At 45.6% G+C, this 20,605-nt stretch overlaps 1 protein-coding gene across 4 annotated transcripts in view; it reads left to right on the top strand.

Moving 5' to 3' along the window:
- The window catches only part of LOC131877443 (ets DNA-binding protein pokkuri-like), a 36,919-nt gene that overhangs the window by 14,774 nt on the left and 1,540 nt on the right, over nucleotides 1-20,605 (top strand). For 3 of the 4 annotated variants that reach the window (XM_059223115.1, XM_059223113.1, XM_059223114.1), the window contains 2 exons: nucleotides 18,730-19,216; nucleotides 19,671-20,589. In XM_059223115.1, coding sequence (XP_059079098.1) covers nucleotides 18,958-19,216; nucleotides 19,671-20,589 — 1,178 coding nt within the window. In that variant the 5' untranslated portion in view covers nucleotides 18,730-18,957. Of the gene's footprint in view, nucleotides 1-18,201; nucleotides 18,555-18,729; nucleotides 19,217-19,670; nucleotides 20,590-20,605 lie in introns of those variants that run through there. The other variant, XM_059223112.1, reaches the window with a different exon arrangement.

Genomic DNA, 20,605 nt, shown 5'->3' with positions numbered 1-20,605 from the left:
TGAGCCCAGACTTATACCGCTGGCGGCGACAACGATAAGATACTCCGTCTATCTCCGCAGACGGTTTAAAACATGGTGGTGTTTGGTGTTGGTGGGTTGTTGGTGTTGTTTTTGGTGGTTGTGGTTTGTGGGGTGTTGGTTTTGTGTGTCTGGTTTTTTTTGTGGTGTGGTGGGTTGGGTGTGGGATGGTTGTTTTGTTATTGTTGTGGTTGTTGTGTGTTGTTGTGGTGGTTTGGTGTTTTAGGGTGGTGTGTGTTTGTTGTGTGTTTTTGTGGTTGTTGTGTGTTGTTTGTTTGTTTGTTGTTGTTTTTGGTAGTTTTTTGGTGTATAGGTGGTGTTGGTTTTGTGTTGGTTGTGGTTTTGTTTGTGGGTGTTGGTGGTGGTTGTTGGTGTGGAGCACCTGTCAAGGTGATGAGTTACAGTGCGGTGGAGAGGGCAGCTGGGGCGCCCGGGTATCAATGGGAAGTAAAAAATTAATCGGGACGAATTTCTCCTGCTAAAATGTCTCGATCGAGTCACCAATCGTCCACCACCACCACCATGCCTTCTTTTCATTTTGCTTTCATTTCTGTTGGCTTGGAAAGAAAACGTTAAGTTTCCCACACCGCAGTGGCCACTGAAGCGGATTTTACCCCATATCGTTGCAGGAGGAAGAGTAGTGCATACAGAAGTACGAGCACACAGTGCCCTGTCAAGAGGGGAGAGACATGACACTACCCTTAACTCCGGAGGGAAAGACAACATTTCAGGGCATTCGGTGCCCTACATACTACGTAGCTTGAATGTGTTCCTTACCCTTGTCGGCAAGACTGTTGAGACTGTTGAATGGCGGAGGATCAGAGGAGCATGAGAAGAGCGTAAATCTTGGACAGTGTCTTGCACTTATCCTCCCATTGGCCGGCCAGGTCTGTCTTCCGAGCTGGTGTACACATGTACTTGTTGCACCCTATTCAACGGGACCGGACGAAGAGCGGGGGGATGAAGTTGCCAATTATAACCCAGTTTATGAAGTTCGCTTGACCTGGAACGGTCAGTGTTCTTATGCTCGGGGATCACCGAAGAGAGCACCCCAGAGAAGGAGAGAGTTGGAAATAATGGGAGAAGGATGCTAATGTTCAATGTCCTTGGAGGGAGGAGGGGTGGGTGGGTAGGTTAGGGTTAGGAAGTATGTCGTGGTTCAAGACGACTGGGACGTTCTTAGTCGACGGCAACAGGTTTATTTCCGTTCGTAGATACGTAGTGGATGACGAGCAGGCGACAAGCAAGGAAGCATCCATGATCTTGATGGCAAACTAGAAGTTGGAATCGCATATCTCATGGATGTTAACGTGCAATATGTGCACGTGTATGTACACATATGGTGTTGGGTGGGAAGATATCGAGAGCGACGACTTGGATGACAAATTCTAACGGCTTTTTTAGATCCTCTCTTGAACATTCGGAAGTACCATCTCAGACTGGCAGTTTAGTACTTTGAGGGATTCTCGATTAATTTTGCAGTTCTCCAAAATCGTCAATATATTCCTTTGAGCCGTGGAAGTAGCACATGAATTGAAAAACCCATCGTCTAGTTCTTGTTCTCCAAAGTGATTGAAACTGCTCGAGCTGCTCAATCTCGAGCGAGCATTTTTGGGTCATCAAGGGGGTTCAAGTTTCGCGATGAAGGCGTTTTACATATATAGAGAAGATAGATTTGCCGGATCCGCTCCTTCTCTTGGAAATAGTATTCAGAGCACATGTGTGGCCACTTTGCTCTTGTGGGTGGAAGTAGAGTAAATGAGACCGGAGAAGAACGATAGAGAAGAAGTGAGAGAGAAAGAAAGAGATAAGAGAGAACGGAAGTTCATTTGAATTTGAGAATATTCATATTTCAAAGAGTCAGGGAGGTTAAAAACCGGGAAAGAAAGCGAAACAAAGTGAAATGTATTTCTCTATCAAGAAAACGATCATCTCATAGTTGGGAAAAAGAGGATGGCACATCGGCGACAAATTGTGAGGAAATTGTCCGGTTTTCTTTTATTTTTGCTTGTGTATTTTTTTCACAGCAGTGAAAGGGAAACTAAGCATCATGTTCATAGACACATTACTTCATCTCGTTCTCGCCAACAAGCTAGATCTGTGTGCATGCGTGGGTCCTTGTGACTTGAGGGGAGCAGAACTGATGGCAGTAATGATTTACTGAAATTTCCGCACTTTTTCCGACGGCTTGGACACTCTCACCTATTAAGGACAAGAAAAGAAGACGAAGAGGGATCACTTTTTGCGGTGCCCGCCAGAACAAGAAAACGGACACGAGAAGCCATCTTTTTCTCATTTTCTGAGCAAGTGACAATTTTTCGCATCGAAAAGGACTCTTAATCGGTGGAAACTTCCCAAGATTAGCTTGCTCGCTCTGGTCTTTGAGTAATGGCCATAAAAAGTGAATTTGAAAACTTTTGTCTGGTTTGAGAAAAAAAAGACACATCGAGTACGTCGTGCAACCATCGCGGAAAACCAACCACCAACCACACAACCAACCCTACAGCGACCAAGCCAATTGGCTAAATCGCATTAACCAGCCATCCGACTAACCAACCAAACAACCGACTCGGGGCCCTTCTCAAGTTTCACTTTCAAGACACTTTGTGACAATTGGCACATTTATTTCCGGTCAGATTCACATCATTAGATGCTGAATAGTAGTTCATGTGGCTGAACGAGAAAACTCCTCAAGTCATCGTGGTAGGCTGGAAATGGCACCGCCAGTGGGAAGAAACAATCTCGCTTTGACATAGTTTAACCGGCGATACAATGGTTTTACAATTTCCCCTCTCCAACTCAATGAGTGAGCATGGTACGCTCACAAGATGTTTAAAAACGCAATGGGGGTGTCGATGAGGCGGCTCAACGGGCGTTTCCCAAAATTAGATCCTGGGAACGGTCGTGATCCATTTCGGAAATATTCCTCTCTTAAAACCCCCTCCACTGATGGACAGTTGAGCATTGTGCAGAAGGAGCGGAGAAAGAAGACGAATTTGTTCACGTTGAAGAGCGTTGTCTTTGGCTAACGCTGCGGTGACCACCAGGTTTTGATGGGTCCACGACCGGGTTGAGGAAGATGTCCCTTCACATCGCCCAAGGCTTTGACCCCTGTTGTCTCTTAGCTGGACCGAAGAGGTCAAATTAATCTAGCATCAGTCTCCGACTCCAGATAATGGCAGCCAATAGTAGCCAAGTTTGATTGTTCTTTGTGACCTCACATAGTGATGCTCAGTGCTCTGAATATGATGTTAACTTCAATAGACAGCAGAGTTGCATCCTGATCATTTGTCAAATGTTTCGCTTTTCTCCCCAGGGGGGTGTTCTTTTGGCGAAATAGGATAACTTCGGAAACATTAATCACATTTGCCAGAGTTTGAAGAAGAACAACCGTGGAATGATGATTCTTTTTTTCATGGGAAGTGGCTCAGTTTCTCTTGACAAGCACTTGGCTCCCTCAGATCAAGTGCAATTGGCAATTGGCAATTGGAACCTGACAACAACCCCTCGCCGTCGGTTCTCGGCAGAGGGGTGAGTCAGTGAATTAGAGTTGGGGAGCCGCAATGAGTATTATTCACCGACCCTGAGTTGGAAAATAAGATCTCTTTTAAAAACAACCACGACACCTCGTTTGCCCGAGCTTGGATGTGATGGTCGTCCCCTCGGTCGAAGAATCAGGGTTGATTTGAGAGTATTGTTGTTATTGGTAGGTTGCTGCCAACTTACCCTCGTGGGTTCAATAGTTTACCCAGGTTGATGAAGAACTGGGAGTTAGCGAAGCTCCCGATCTGACCCATGAGGAAACAAACAACATTTTAGCTCAGGGTTTCGGTTTACAATGAGCTTCCAAGAAATTACGCTCGTTTTTCCTAGACAGAATTGGGGGTGATTTTGAATAGTGGCAAATGGACAGACAACCCATCAACACTGACTGACCACTGAGCTTTCTTGGACACTGATTGAATATCATTTGGGTAGAGGAGTGTTGAGTTGCCATTGAGAAAGAAGAATAGAGAGAGATTAAGAGAAAATGGTGGAGTAAAGAGCAAGAAGAAAAAGAATGAAAATGACACATTTGAAGTAACATTCTCCGACCCTGGAATCTAACATGCTTTCCAAGAGGTTCCTTAGAAATTAGGGAAGCTCTTTTCATTCACGGTTTGTGTGCGCTTTCAAAGAACCATGTATGTATAGAATCATGTTGATGAGATGATTGCACTGTTTGCTGGTCATCCGTCGATGATGATCAGCTCCTTCAATAATTCAAGAATGTCCTCAAAGCTTTCAAAATAGGCAACAATTTTCTCGAAATTCTTTCTTTATTCACTCAAAACTGAATGCCAAGTGTCACCGTCACCGTTCCCCTCAAGAACCTCCCCCTAAATTGACTGCAAAATCACTGCCTGGCTGTCCAATTTTTGCTTTCACATGTGAGAAAAGCAAGCAGCTGCACATGCATTTTTTCTTTGAGCATTCAGTGGCCCCACTCGTAAATGCTGGTGGGTCCTTTTCGTTTTCCAAATCTGCTTGGACAGCACAAATCTTTTGTGCTCATCATGAGTCTCAATTTGCTCAAAACTTGTAGCATGGATGGTTAAAATCCACGGAGCAACGTGGTGATATTTTGCTTTCGGGTTGTTTTTCTGAACCCGTTGTGATTCTTAAACTCTTGGGTCGTCTTTTCCATGGTTCGTTTCTACTTCTTTTGTGAGCTTCCTGCCTCAAAGGCATCATCATCTTCATTGCCATCCCCTCTACCAGATCCCTTAGTCTCGGACGTGGCGTTTTTTGAACTGAAAGCTGGGTGGACACAAGAGACGTACCTGTGAATCTTTTTGCCTCAAAAGCACTAATTCTCCAGCTTTCAACCCAACCACTCAGTCCACTTGCTACCGGTGGTTCAGTTGGCGTTGCCTGTGAATCCTCCTCCTTGTTTTTTTCCCGTCTGCCTGAGGTCAAGAAAGGGGAGCCCAATTGTTGCGTCGCGGCATCTTGTATTTTGGAACAACGTTGATCTAATACATTTATACCTGGAACCGAGGATACCACCATGATCGTGACGCGGAGGAGTCGCCTGAAAATCCGGCCTATGGTCCGCCCTCTCTGCAGTGGCAAGATGATCTTTCAGTTGCAAACGGATTTTCCTCTTCTTACAATTCAAGTTTCTGAACTCTTCCTATGGCGCGAGGGCCGTTTGTACGTTTTTTTTATCGGTACTAGCTTACCAAAGCACACCGTTGAGATCTCCTAATCAAGATCGGAAGAGGAGTTGGCGACTGCCTCCAAATTGACGGTCTCGGGGTGAAGAATAAGAAGAAGAAGTAGAAGGCTCCAAAAGGTACTCTCGAGGATGAGAAAGAAACGTTTCTAGTTTCCACCGGCTCTAAAATTGCTTGTTCTTCTACTTCTTCTTTTCCTGCTGCAACACCAACCACCACGTCTTCTTCCACCCAAGATCACCTTCATTGGAGCAGCTCTCCACCACCTCCTCCTCCTCCTCCTCCTCCTCCTGATCCACCTCCACCTCCTCGTTCGTTCTCCTCTTTCTTTCTTCCTTGCTTGCAGTACCCAATCTTGGTCTTTTGCGTAGGTAGTCCGTACANACCTCCTCCTCCTCCTCCTCCTGATCCACCTCCACCTCCTCGTTCGTTCTTCTCTTTCTTTCTTCCTTGCTTGCAGTACCCAATCTTGGTCTTTTGCGTAGGTAGTCCGTACAAGAAGAATTGGATAGCGAGGCTTCGTGTTGTTATTTCAGCCCGGACGCTACCTTGAATTCACCTTCTGGCTTAATCTTCAGGGGGCTCTCCAGACTCCAAAGCCCTCTCAAATCGGCTTTGAAGGCACCTTTGGGTGGCTGTCGTCTCTTCCACCTTCGAGTGTTCTATGTATCAGTAAGAAGTGATTCCACGAGAGTGGTTTGCTCTCCTTGCCAAGCTCTCTAAGGTGGTTGGCTGCCGCCATCGGGGGTCAAGATCCCAAGATCCGGTCTACAAAACTCAATGGTTGCTCGGCTTTATTTCTTTTTTCTTCTTCTCGAATCTTCAATGTGGCTTCGCCTTCCAAATATCGTTATTTTGGTTCAAAGGTGGAACTTTAAATGGAAGCAACTTCAAATTGTAGATCAACAAAAAATGTTTCGAAAAAAGCATGTCACTTAATTTGGTACTGTAAATATCCAGAACCCAATTTTCCGGTTGTATTATAAAGTTCTAATCAAGGATGCAAGTAAATTTGCCAAGAGGCTTCATGCAGATTTTTATCATACGTCGTGCTTGATTGTTCAAAGTCGCCGCCGAAAGTCCCATACGCTTTTTTAAAATCAGTTGAACCGCACTGCCAACCAAAAAAGTGTTACCCAATAGTGGGCTTCGTTGTTGTATTGTCAAAACGATCCATCTTTGAAATAGATTGAAGAACGTAATTCTTTCCTAGAAGGCTTTTTGCTGCCATGTGCAGAGCATCCACGGATTTAAGGGAAGCTCTCCACCTCCTCCTCCTTCTCCTTCTTCTTCTTGAGCAAGTTGCTTCCACTTAAGGTGCCAAAAAACCACGACATCCCAAACATCCCGTCGCTGTTGTTGTCGTTGTTGCTGTTGTCGTTCCTGTGCTATGGGCGATGGCGTCGACGGTAGAAGCAGGATTGATAAAGGTAGCAAGCAGTTGCTCCCCCAATCCAAATCTTTTAGCTAACCTGCTGCTCTGTCACCACTGGGATGAAGTGGATATTGTGGGCTCACCTTTTGATGTTCGGGGCAACTTGTTGCCATTGCCAAAGCTCTGTCTCTTGTTCCTTTGGTGGATTTGGGTACAAGTATACCAGTTCTACTTCTCGTCGTCATCGTCGGCGACATCCACGGATAGCGTAACCCTCACTGCTTCTTACACCTACTCGTAATTCCGATGTATCTTCACTTGGGTGTACGGACGTTTGTCTCCAGGTTTTGTTCTTCTGTTGGGCTCTCCAAATCTCCTGCCTACCTCTCCTCCTCCTCCTCCTTCTCCTTTGCTTCCTTCCTTCCACATTGGAGTTGGAGATCTCGGCGATTCTTCTCTGGCACGTCGGTAGACCAGTGGCACGTAGGAGATCTCCGAACTTGCATTGCCCGAAGGCATTCTTGGCTCCGACGACAAGGGCCATTACTCATGAATCGCTCCTTCAGGCCTGCCCAAACTCTTGAGTAAGCTCAACCTTGGCCCACGTATTATTGATGAGGGTTTTGCGACTTTGAAAACGTCATGGGATGGGGGGAACACTTTGGGGAGCCATTTCAAGCCACAACATTTGATAGCTCATGAAATACTGTATGTCCTACAGAACCAACATTGGTTGAACTTTTAGGCATATTACTAACGGGTGCAAGTAACTCTTCGTGAGAATCCATTAGATCTCGAATCTTAAATATTTGTTTGGATCTCTGTCCTTAGTGATTCTCAAAATTAAGGTGCGTTGGAATCTCCAGGGGATAGATGGATGTAAGCAAGGAACTGCTTTTGGCATTCATCTTCGTCCAAGCAACCTTCCCTCTCCCCTTCTCTCTCTCCTGTCTCTCTCTCTCTTTCTGTTCCCGTCTTGGTCGCAGCACCTCTGTCTAAACTCAAAAGCAAGAAAGGCGATAGGCAGTGAGTGTGGGAGCTTTTAACTAGCTCCTTCTTCCATGCTTCCACTACCTGGTCGCCATGGCTTGTGATTTTGAGCGCCCCATAAGTCTGCATTAAACGGCAACAACACGAACAATGGGTTCTCCTAGTGCTCCGTGGCAGTGTACACATCATCCAATCCTCGGCCAACCAGCCAACCAAGCAACCCACCTACCAACCAGCTAGCGCTACTCACAAAGGGAGAGACCCAACGACAATTGACCTTCGAATAATTGTGAATGGGGAATGACATGGGTGAGCTCCTTGCTCCCTCTTCTGAGGCGGTTGGTGTTGCCGTATCCAAGCATGTTGTGCATGTATGGAGTCCAGGCAGCTATATCTCCGTTCATTCAAGGATGAAGGTGGAGTTTGGATATGTGGATGTGTGTAGGAGCTTACCGTCAAGATCCTTTGTTCTTGAAGATGACCAAAAGACTCGTCCCCGACAATCAAGTTCCTTCATAGCATCGTGAGATCTTGGATTCAGGATAAACTTTGCCTTACAAACCTGCCCCTGACATGGAGCTCTTGAGATTTTTGTTAACCTGCCTGGTGACTGGCTTGGTTCTTATTCTGGTGCTGGTTGGCACTCAACTTGTTCGAGTTTGAGATGACTGTCATTTTTTTCATCTGAGGAAGCGCCTCGAATGGCGAAATACACACATGGTGTGTGCTCTACCAACCCATCATCCGGATTACATAACATTGACTCAAGTCAAGTTTAGATCATGTTCATGAATGATCTTGGGTCGAAAGACTCTTGCATGTTCATATGTACGTATATGGACATGTGTATGTGTAGCCTTGGGAATCATTGATGCAGTTTGATAGTAGTTATCACTGCCGACATAAGAAGTATTTAGCACCAGGGGTTAAAAGAATAGTTATTCTTTTTTCCAAAATACGAGTATATCCAAGTTAAGTAAAGTACATGATGGGCTTGTTCTTGTTGTCAATAATCTCTCCTTCGTTGCTTTATAATCTCCTGGATATGGTCTGGTTGGAATCGTTTTCCACAAGAGTTCGTGAATCACTCGGGGCCATGGAAATCTTTTATGTGTCAGCTTTACTTTCTTGAGAGGCTTGTTTCCCAACCCAGAGTCAACTTCGACCGTCACTTCCCATCGGAACAACGCGTCTTGCGGTTTGCAATTGTTTCCCTACCATCGGATCCGATCTTATTCGAATTATCAGTCTCGATAAGGTTCTTTCATATCATCATCCAAAAGTGAGGAACAAGTGGGGGAGGTTTCTGTCTTTTCGTCAACGTTTCTGGCCTTTCCAAGGTATTTCGAGAATCACGGAAATGCTCTCTTGTAGTGATCTTTCCTTGCCCCCCCCCCCTCCTCTTGCTTGCCATCTGCAAGAGATGCCCTGATTTCCACCCACGTTTCTCTGCCACGCACCAAGGCCGATCCTTCTTGTGATGAACTACTGTGGCATTCCAAAGAGAACGCAACGCGTTAGTGCAATGTAGCTTTGAGCCCCCACTTCACCTGGAAGTTCTACGGAAGTGCTTTTTTGGTGGGAAGTCTCTTCTCTCTTTTTTGATTTACAAATGAAGGAACGGAGCTCAAGGGAATAGTAGTGTAGTAAACTAGTAGTCATGACGTTGGCCTCGACGCATCCTCCTCCTCCTCCTCCTCCTCCTCCTCCATCTCCATCTCCTCCATCCACCTTCTCTTTTTGTCGGCTTTCCACCCTGTAGTGGTGGTGGTGGTCGGCATTTAAGAGGCAGAGTAAGAAGAGACATTTGGCCTTTTCTCTCGCTCTCCGGCTTGTTACTGTCAGCAACCTGAAAACCGGAAGTGTTGTTCGATGTGGAAATGATATTGAAGAGCTTTTATCAATGGAATCCGAGCACTCGCAGCCAGGAAAAGATGAAGGAAGAATAAGAAAAAGCCTTTCTGCCTACGCATTACTCTGTCCTTGCTGTGTTTCCATCGGGGAGCTTCTCAAGAATTGGATCTAATTTCTTGTTCCATGAATGCTGTCCAAGTCCAATATGTGAATGGTTACTTGTTGGTTCGGCAAATGAGAATCGTTGTTTGGGTTAGTTAATCTATAACTTTGTTGGAAAGTAACGAGTAAGCATGTGTTGCGCTCCTGTCACACTTGTTCCTCAAGTATCCTCAATTATCATGGGCAATATCCCCCTTGAGCGAGCGGCGCGTGTATTCGGTCCTCCCCCTCCCCCTCGAACTTCATGTTCACCTACTGCTCTCAATTTCCCTCTCAAGCATGTTGGTCAAGCATTTTTGGATGCGTTTCGCCAGCACCCACCCACCCTGTGGCAAGAACACATGAACACATTCTTGGGATTATTAAAGCAATTTCGCCTATACGTCAAGCACGAGATTAGTGATTGGGAACAGAAAGTGTTGACCTTACTTATCCAACAAGTTAATCGGAAAATCCGACTTCCTCTCACTAGGATTTAAGAGTGGTTCTTTTTGACCAGCATCTTTTTATTCTGCATTTCATCCCCGTGTATCGGTGGGAACAAAAGTGTTCCCACTTGTTCGTTCTCTCCCCCGTTTTTTGGAACGTGTCCAATCCTTTGAAGGGAGCGAGTAAAACAGGTCCAAGTTCCTCAAAAGATTGAGGAGCGGTGATTGGCTTGACCCGAAAATGGAGAGCAAACACCCTTGTTACCCTAACCGAATTTCAGAAATAGATCATTCCCATTGCTCGTCACTCGAGCGATAAAGTCATCCTCTCTGGGAGCTCAATATAGTGCGTACTCGAGAAAAGTGTAGTAACCCACCTAAAGATGGTAACAAGGAAAGCGTGCTTCAAAGCGTATGCTCGAAGAGGGTCATCAAACAAACACTTGATGGTTGACCAAGTGTCAATGGGTTCAGTCGTTGTTTCTACACATGATTGGGGGAAAATATCAACGATATTTGTACTCATATGCATGTTGGGCTTGATTAAGGGGTTTGATCTGGCCATCCATGTGGAAGCGGACTTGTCGGATTATCAAAAACCCTCATACCTCCTCAGGAAGTCGTCACATGTTCCTTTGATAGTAGCACACTGGCAGCCAACAAATGTCAATCCAGTATGATTTCATGGCGTAGCACAGATTTCCCCCTCCCTTCACATGGGGAAAAAGAGAGACAGAGAGAAAGAGAGACCTAGTTTACTCAGGACATTTGAATGGCCCACTAGCTGCTTGGATATGCCTACTCGAGCAAGAAGGAACAGATTGAAATCCCTCCAACTCCCCCATGCTCCTCTTCCTCCCTTTTACTCTCCGACTTCTCCCCTTGCTGTGTTTTTTGCATCCTCAATAAGGTGGGTGAAGAGCATTCATTTCAGGAGGAGAAGAAGGTGGAGGGGTACAAATTCTACTGTTTCTTCGTACACTCATGGAGTAGTCAGCATTGCTGGCTCATGTTCTAGTTCCTAGTTGAAAAAAAAACGACTTGAAGTTTTGTGTTTTAGCAAATATGTAGAGCTTGAAAATGTTTCACTTTTTCTTCGTACTCTCATTTGTAGGGTGGATTGAGATGAGGACATCCTCTGGTTGCATCCTTCTTTGTTGCTCTCTTCTCTTCTTTGAATACTTTCATGCAAATGTTCTGTTGTTGTTATTGTATCTTAATTGAACCATGTCTTTTTTATAGGTAAGCAACGTTCCTACTCATTTTGAAAGGTCACTCACTCATTCATTCCCTCATTTATTGGATCTCCTCTTGTCCACTCAAGATTTGATTAGCCTCGTGTGTCACTAAATGTTCTCAATTATCAACAACTGAAAGGGCGAAAATGGCTCATAGTTGGAGCCTTATTTCTGGAAAGAAGTGATTCTAATTGTGAAGATGCTCTTGTTTTTGTTGCTCTTGCCATCATTTGCTATTTGGTCCAACTTGGTGAGTCTGTTGGTTGTTGGTTCCGGCCCTCCAACTCGCACTGACTTCCCGTTCCCATTCCGCTGGCCAGGAAGTAAGAGGAAGGGAACACGGGCGAGGACAAAAACGGAAGAAACTTCGATTTCCGGACTCTTCCGGCTTGATTTCCTGGTAGTAGACAAATGGACCCATTGGCTCATACTCACTGACAAGTAAGAAGAGTTTGTCTGAAGGTAGGGACACCCAATCTTTAAACTTTAAAAGAAATATTCCGCTTTATATTGAAAAGGACGTCTTCGTGATTTCTCTAGAGTAAAGGCTGATGATATTTCTTACAGTGTCCTCTGGACGTCCTCTCCGTTTCCAAACAAAGTCGTGAGTCTTTCATACGAAATAGGAGAGCGTCTCTACGTGCTTGTTTGAAGTAGAGAAAAGGAAGGAAGGCTAGAAGACCGAGAAGACTCAGAGGAGGAGCCTTTCCTCTTCCGGCGCTCTTCCGGTTACTTCCGGTATAACGGAACTATGGCTCAAAGGCTTCTAGAGAAAAGTTGAATTTGGAGAGCTATTTGTCTGGTACAAGAATTCTGATGCTATCTTCACAGAGTCTCTTCCTTCTGCCACGTGTTCTCCTCTTGTACTAGAATCCCATTGTCTTTTGCCTCAAGGAAACTCCTAGCGAGACCCAATGCCAAACACCTTCCCAACATGCGTCTGCTGCAGAAACTAGATTTGAGGCAGGAAATTCAAGACCGTTCTTCCAGTACTTCCTGTCTTTGCCTCGAGAATTTAAATGACCAGCCAGGAACCAAATGTACCTGTGACATTGATGAGCGTGACTGGTGGTTGGTATGCAGTGCTGCCGGCCGCCAGGTCGAACCAAAATCCCCATACATCAGTGCAATATCGACGAGTTCGCGACAGGCTTGCAGTTTCATTCTCGTTGGTTTTTTCGCTCAGCTACCCTGAAGTCGATTCTCACCCCATTTCCTCATCATGACTCATACCAGCACATGTCCCCAAGGCACAAAGGGATTTCTTTCTCCTTTACATCATATTATTAAAACCAAAGGCTGGCTTTGATCCCAAGACTTTGGTTGTCTGAACAACGGGTGCATGCCTTGGTTGTAGGCACGCCAGTTTATTATTTGAACTAACCATGTCGGGTTTGAGGGCTTCTCTAGGAATTGAGGATTCCACCATGAACAGGTACATTTGTATGAGTTGGAAGTTGCTAGCAATCACTTGAAAAGAAACGGTATTCGTTTCTTGATCAAGCAATGGCACGTTTATTTCCTGTTGTGGAAATGAAAGTGAGCCAGGGTCGCCAAGATTTTCTTCTCCCAACATCCGTTTGTTCTATTGCTTACGCGACAAACTCCTTACCGGTATGTTCAAGCGATACTTTCTAGTCGATGAGCATGTGAGACGAGACTTTTGTAATCGAAACCAAGATGCGGAACGAGTAGTCCAACGAACTAGGTTGGTTGGTCGTCTTCCATCAATTCACTTTCGTTCATTGTTCTCATTTGACTTCTTCTTTTGGCTGGATGCTAGAAGCTACAGTAGGTTCCATCTACGACGGATCAAGAAGGATCGCTGAACATTCCATTTGATTAAGGAAACGCGATTCGTCGGTCTCGATCAACCAACGGCCGTTGTTCATTGCTCGTCTTGAATGCGATGTGCAATGTGCAACTTTGACCGGAACTGGTTTGAGTGAGTCGGCTGAATCCTTTCCGAGTTCTCGTGTTTCATTTCAAGCACAAGAGTATCAATTCATGCATAGAAGCATATTCAAATTTCTATTACCTTTCTGGGTCCTCCAGAGAATTCTACTCTTGATTTGGATGAGCAAATTTGCAATTATTATTGCTGCGGTTTCAAGTCGTTTCGATAATGATTTTGATTCATTCTTCTTCCTCCCTTGATTTGCTATTTCCCTCTTGTTGAAGTCTGAGGTGTAAATGGAGTGAGATAACATTGAATTGCTAAGGTTCCCGTAACTGTTGCGGATGTGCTGTGTACCAGATCAGGAATAGCTGTCAGATCCCGGTTATTTTAAGAAAAGTGTTTTGCTGATATTTTAAGGTTTTCCATTCCTCCACTTGTTGTGGAAGTTGAAGGCAGTGATCATTTTCAGTTCCTTTGCCTGATCCTGGGTCTCAGCATCCCTGAGAGGATAAAGATGATGATGACAAGTGCATGTGGTAGCAATAGTACTGATCATGGCGGTGGTGATGGTGGTGGTATTGGTAGTGGTGTTCCTACTGTTCTGGTTGAAAGAGAGAAGGAAGCCAGTTCGTGCTGATTTGAGAATTTAAGAACAGTTAGGAAGTTGTAAAACTGTCCTGACAAACACCAACAAATATACATACATTCCTGCAATACAGCGGGTATTCCGGTCCTCTTTAGAACTATCTTCAAAGGGAGAAAAACAAGATCAGTTCACGCCAATATTCGGACGAGTTTGAAACTCTCAGGCCCCACATATTTCTTTCTTCATTTTCAGTCTGACCTCCTACTAAATGATACGTGTTCCCAATTTCATTGTTCGTTCGATGACATCCACATATGCAGAGATACGTGGACCATTGATAGGTGGTTGGTTGATTTGTTGGTTAGACCTGAAGCCCTTGATTCGGTGTGCAAACTCTTTAGCTAAATGATGAATTTGCCTGAATTGAATGCCACATGGTCGCCGCCACCGCCGGAATGGATATTCTGGAGGCAAAGTGCCCCGTTATCCGCAACAACCAAATTATCTCTACTAGAACTACCCGAAACGTCAAAGGATGAGTCGACGGAGTACGACTCGCCTCTAGTAGAAACATACACACGTGTGTGAGTGTTGCGAATCCAGCAACCACCACAATGCTTGGCAGATATGACACACAAAAGGTACCCGAAAGGTACCCGAGCATGTGGGAGGATGGTGAACGGTCTCTGTATTAGAGGGGGGCATGTGGGTCCTCCCCCCCCCCTCTCCTCAACCTCTGTTGCTCAAAGTTAGCGCTGCTCGTCAATGCTCTTTGAGTGCGACAATCACACCTCATGTAAGGCAAATTTGACTCACGAATCCGTCAGCCCAGCTCTTCGAGTTCATCTTCTTCTTTGGCGCCCTCTTCCTGGTTTTTGAGCTATCGGTCAAGATCTAACGGTGCCCAAATGGTGCTGTTACGCTTCCCATGCATGTACAGCTACACCATCAAAGACGACGGACGTGCTCATGATGTGGCTGGCATGGTTTTGGGGTTCTCCATTTCCAGCTTAGGGGGAAGATCAGGTTTTGTTTGCCCTGTCCAACTCGCTCAAAATCAAGCCAACCCAACGAACTAAGGAAGAAGACCATCATGGGAAGGAGACGAAGACGAAGAAGAAGGAAGGAAGCTGGATGGTTGGATGGTTGACTGGCTGATTGGCTGGCGCTGGTTCCTCAAAACGGTAAATCAGGACGTAGGAAGTAGAGGCAGCAGGTAGACTCCTTCGCAGGTGTGCGTGTCTGTTGGCTATCTCAGCAGTATTCTTCTTCCTCTTGACTACTGCATGTCCCAACCTACGGGCCTACCATGTATCTACAATTCTGATATTGAACAGCTTGGGCAACGGAACCATTGCCCTACAGCTATGACTCTCAACTCCTTCTCCGCGAGTGAGTGACCTATTGATGATAGGGAGATCCGGATTTTAGGTCACTAGCCTCGTTCTGTTGAGACAACGATTGTGTCGACTTTTAGGCCACTTCAAGCTTTATCAGCCAGCAGTACTTAGTGGCAAACACGTGTTTTTTGCTTCTCTATGAAGCTACGTAGTCGATATCAGCGAACGGGCTAAATCTCAGTGACCTTCTTCCTCCTCTCAACGAGATGAATTAGTTGCTGTACACATTGCAACTACAAGTTCTCAACTATTAGTGACGAGTGTGAGAGTGCTTTTTTGCTCATGAATAGGACATCGTCATGATAGTTTTTTAGCTCGATATCCAACCCCCTCGGTGAACTTGTTCGCCCATCCGGCATCCCTCCCCTTTCTGTATCAAGAGTGGCAACTCTTCCTCCGGAACAAGTTTTTGAGCGTGGACCCGCTGAAGGGTCATCACTGCATGCACGCTCGAGACAGCTTGAATGTTGTAGCGTTTCGGCTTCCTTGAATGTGGACAAGACGAATTCGATTATTTTAAGGGAAAAAAGCGCTATTAGCCGAGTGGAGAAGTTCATTGCTGACGGGAGCGTCTTTTTCTGATAGACATCAATACCGGTTGACTTGGGTGTTAGTTAATGATGCGAGTAGGACAACGCAGCTGTTAGTTCCGGACTCGGATCTAGGCCTCCGTAATCAAATGAAGGAGACGAAACACACTTGATCCGCGTGGCTCATCATCATGCCTTCGCTTGTTCAATTGATTGTCATGGCTAGTTTCAACGAAACTAACAAGGCGCAAAGAGGAGGAACTTGCTCAGAGAAATCGGATTCGGTGACGATTATTTCTGTCCAATTTCCTCTTGCCGCAACAATTATCTGAGATTTCTCTCTCTCCTTCTTTCTCTCTCTCAGTGGCCGTGTTTGTAAGCTTGCCAGAGTAGCAAATGTAAGCAAGCTTGGTTGAGATTGCGTTGTTTCAGTTTGCGTAAAAGTCCCTCTGCTAACCCGGGAATTCATCATGCATCACGTGGAAGTGAAATGTAGGTCCTGACTATCGTCTTCTGTGTACTGCATAGTACAACACTCTACATACCGCTATAGCCAAGCCATGAATAGGGGGCTTCGGAACAGAACAGAGAGAAGATTGCAAAACCGCAGCAATCTTGCCTTGTTCAGGAAGTTGACTTCTAGGACATGCTATTATCACCACCGTTACCTGAAATATCAACGTTGAGTATTTGTAGCCAATGAGAAATTGGAGCGCTACGTTCGTAGACATAGCAGATCATTAATGCCAGACTATCAAAAAAAAATGTTTATTGTTCGGTTTGAAGATTCTGAGAATTTTGGACGTCGTTGGAATTTCATGGGCTGCTTGCTTGGTTTGGCAATCTTTAACCCTTCCAAGCCTTCTCCTTCCACTTGACTCATCTTAACTGACGGACGGAGAAATAACAGCAATTTCTTTTGGAGTGATTGAGACAACCGAGAAGCTACGGAGTTGGCTACCTGATGGTTTGTGTTAATCCATCCCAAAGAATGAGGCGGTGATGAGAGGTCCCCATAAAGTCGCAACAGCGAAGCGACATCGATCTCATTGCTCGTCACCAGGCACGACGTAGTCACCACCATCAACTCGATCGACCCAACGACCAAGAAAAAGAAGAGGCAGACCATTATCATTGAGAGTACAGCGAAGGGACCTCTTGTGACTTGGAAGCTTTGCAAGTCAAGAGGAGCCAGCCAGGTCGAGAGGTGGTCAACACCACCACGATCTAATCTGACTTTTTGCCCCCGAGCAACGGAAATGGCTCATCAAGTCTGGCGTTAGAAACAACCCAAAGAGCACGACCAACTCCGACTGGTTTGACTACCTGACTTGGGGTAGATTCGAACAAGTGGTACGAGTCCATTGTACAGGAATGGAGGGAGCTAGGGTGGTGACGGTTTTGGCTGGTGGTGGTGGTGGTGGTGTCCACAAGACCTCGGGAGAGTTTTGGGTTTTTGACCCCAGCAACTTGTGAAGAAAAGAGCTGTGCGTTCTTCCCTCGGACCGCGATTTTGAGACGGACCCTGCGTTTTGGTTGGAAAGGATGATTGGGCTTACATACATTTGAATGATAGAAAAGAAGATATGAATGAGAAATGAAACGCGTTAGAGAAACAAGGACGGTCTTGCAGTACAAATCGATTGCCCTATTCGCCGTTGAAAACGGGTTAAGGGCGCTTACGTAGTTGATAACACACTGAACACATATGCACATTGCCTTAGTCGTTAAGTTATAAGACCAATAGAATACCTGCATTTTGGAGCTCCTGTTAGAAGTACAGTACAGTTAGGCGGTGTCAACTAGTACTTTATATTGGCATTCTCATACCAACACTAACAGAAAACGTATGTTGGTTTTTTAATTTTTTTAAAAGTACATTTTTGCCGTATTTCTTATCTCTCCGGGATTTTCAGCAACAAGTTCTTTTATACGTGAAGTGGGCACATTTACTCAAACAAAGTCCCTGTTTAAACTGAGCTCCTAGGTCGAATATCTATCAGATTGCCTGTTCTTGTACGAACTTGACATAGGCATGTACGTATTATGTACATTGAACGTATATCCGGAAGGAACGATAGGGCTTGCTTAACGTTTTTGCCCGACGAAGTGTTCAGTTTCTTCACTTTTTTGTGACACTTTGAACGAAATAAGAAAAAAAAATTGCTTCTCCGTAAATAGCCGTAAAAAGAGCCGCGATTGTAAAGCATCATGTGGTGGAATGATTTCGATGCAACGCAGTCTAATCATGTAATCATGCTTTCTCGTTCCTCTTAGACTTTAGTGTATATTTTATGTCTTCTTGAAGTTAGTCCCACTTCTGATTCCTACTATTCAAAAGTGAGAGTGAGAAAAAGTACTTAATCATACCCGCTGATTTGGGCTTCACTATCTCTCAAATGATTGCATACCAATATAAAGGCCACTGAAGTAATCATGTCAGTACAGTAGTTCGTTAGTTACTCACGTCTGTTGATCCATATTGCTCACTCCGACGACGACGAGCTGCTCAATTTATCCTAGACTCAAGATCACTTCCGTGCAAAAGTCACCTTTTCATCATAACTCCGCGTGTCAAAGAAGCCTGCCTGCCTTTAGAGTTTCCGATTGGTGCAAGACAATGTCTCCAATTCATTGGGAAGATTTGTATCCGTCCCAGATCGGGTGGTCCAATCCCCTGGATTGGACGCTGAGAGAAACATGTATCCATGACAAATGGATTCAGAGCAAGGCCATGAGTCAGAATTTAGAGAAGACTCCCACTTGGGATTCGGAAGCCGGATATGATGATAACAACAACAACAACAACAACAGGCAAATTGTGCTTTTAGAGCATTTGAAGCCATTGGAAATTGTAAGAATTGACAATATGCTCGTAGAGTAAAAATATGAACGTTTTATCGTTTGCGTACTTGGGAAATTTACCCTCGAGCACACGTAGACTACTCGCCTATTGAAGAAGGAACATGATAAGAAGTAACCACACTTATAGTGACACATCCTCATTTCCTGTTTTCTCTTCATTGCAGCCTACTCTCTCACAATTATTACGAACCGGAGGTCTTGGCTTTCCTCCGGGAACCACACATTCAGACGTGGAACACCATTTACATCATCACCACCAACAGCTTCAAGGCAGACATCTCCGAGGAGGAGGCAGTGATAGTGGAGGAGGGGGAGGCCAATCGCCGCATTCCAAGGACTTGGAACACTTTGCTGCCGCTCAACGACTCGCCGCGCTTATCTCAGCATCCAACATGAAGGTCCCGCCCATCACGTTGCCCACGGGGCAACTGCCCATGCCCTTGACAGCGGATCTTTTATGGCGATACCCCAATCCATTCATGCCACAACCTCCTCCATCGCCTTTGGAGAGTCATCTCAAGGCCCACTTGCCCGCGGGTTTGGGCCACGACCCTCGTCATTGGTCAAGAGAGGACGTGTCTGTGTTCATGCGCTACTGTGAAGGAGAATTCGATCTGGAGAGAATAGACATGGACAAGTTTCAAATGAATGGTGAGCATTCTGACGAATTGTAATTCAGTTTTAGATTTGCATCAGGCCGAGTCTTTGTAATGAGATCGCGTTGTATGGTTAAAGTCATGGCTCAGTGTTACAGTCTGGGAAGTGCAGGATTACAATAAACCAAATGAATATGCCACATGCCGCTTAATCATTTTTAGGCTTGCCATGGATTTGTGTAAAAGCATGATCATGAAACGATCAACGGCCTCGTTAAGCCATCTTTCTAATACCCCGTAATTTGCTACAAACGTAGGATTATTTTGATGTTAATGTCAATGAGGTTAAAATGCTGCCCATTAAGTGGTTACAACTTCACCTTTTCTACCCCGAGCAAATTACCTGTTGCAGCAGGCTGATCCATTTCCGCTGATACTTCCACAAATCTTCAGGTGTTTTTCTGCTTGAAAATGAGAAATAACGATGTATGTTTGCCCTATTGTTTCAGGAAAAGCTTTATGCCTACTCAACAAGATGGACCTGGCGGAGCGATGCTCTGGTGCAGGCGATGTGATTCACAACATCCTTCAATTGCTCATCCGAGAGTCCAGTGGGTTCCCTCCTAATAGTCCACTTACGCCTCGCCCTCCGGGTTTGATGACCCCCACCAGTCCAGCTTTCCCTGCCTCACCCTGGCCCCTCCTCACGGGTGCCGTCTCCTCAGCCAACGAATCTGCCGGAGCTGGTGCCACATTTCCCACCCTGAGCCATCTCATCTCGCAAACCAATTCGGTCACTCTAAGTCCGGCTCCGTCCATTGACTCGCAAAACGGTGGATCGCCCAAACACAACGAGGCCTTAGCGGCTGCTGCAGCAGCAGCCGCAGCGGCCGCCTCAACCGGGATTACCTCCATTCATCAACTCTATCCCAATCCTAAAAACAACCTGTCGTCATCGGGATCTCAGGGCCAGGGTAAAGGTCAATCTCATTCGCACACCAATGGCAATGGCCGCGCACCCTCGGGTTCGAGTTCCCATTCAGATTCGGAGGACTCGGCCGAGCGATCCCCCTCAGCCATGAGTACCCCGCGAACGCCCACTGGACCGATGAGGTCGCCTCGAGATGCGGCACCGACCTCCTCCACCGGTAAAGAAGAGACTCCGGAGTTGAACACAAACGGACGACTTCTTTGGGATTTCCTGCAGCAACTCCTGAATGATTCCCAGCAACGATATACGAACTACATTGCTTGGAAAGACAAGGAAACGGGCGTTTTCAAGATAGTTGATCCGGCCGGATTAGCCAAGCTTTGGGGCATCCAGAAGAATCACTTGTCGATGAACTATGACAAGATGTCTCGTGCTCTGAGGTACTACTATCGGGTGAACATTCTCCGAAAGGTTCAGGGCGAACGTCATTGCTATCAGTAAGTACAAGTGACA

This window comes from Tigriopus californicus, chromosome 3, assembly GCF_007210705.1.
Source record: "Tigriopus californicus strain San Diego chromosome 3, Tcal_SD_v2.1, whole genome shotgun sequence".
In the NCBI taxonomy this organism is placed as follows: Eukaryota; Metazoa; Arthropoda; class Copepoda; order Harpacticoida; family Harpacticidae; genus Tigriopus; species Tigriopus californicus.
The sequence above is the reverse complement of the archived record's forward strand: the minus strand, read 5'-3'. Positions and strand labels throughout refer to the sequence as shown.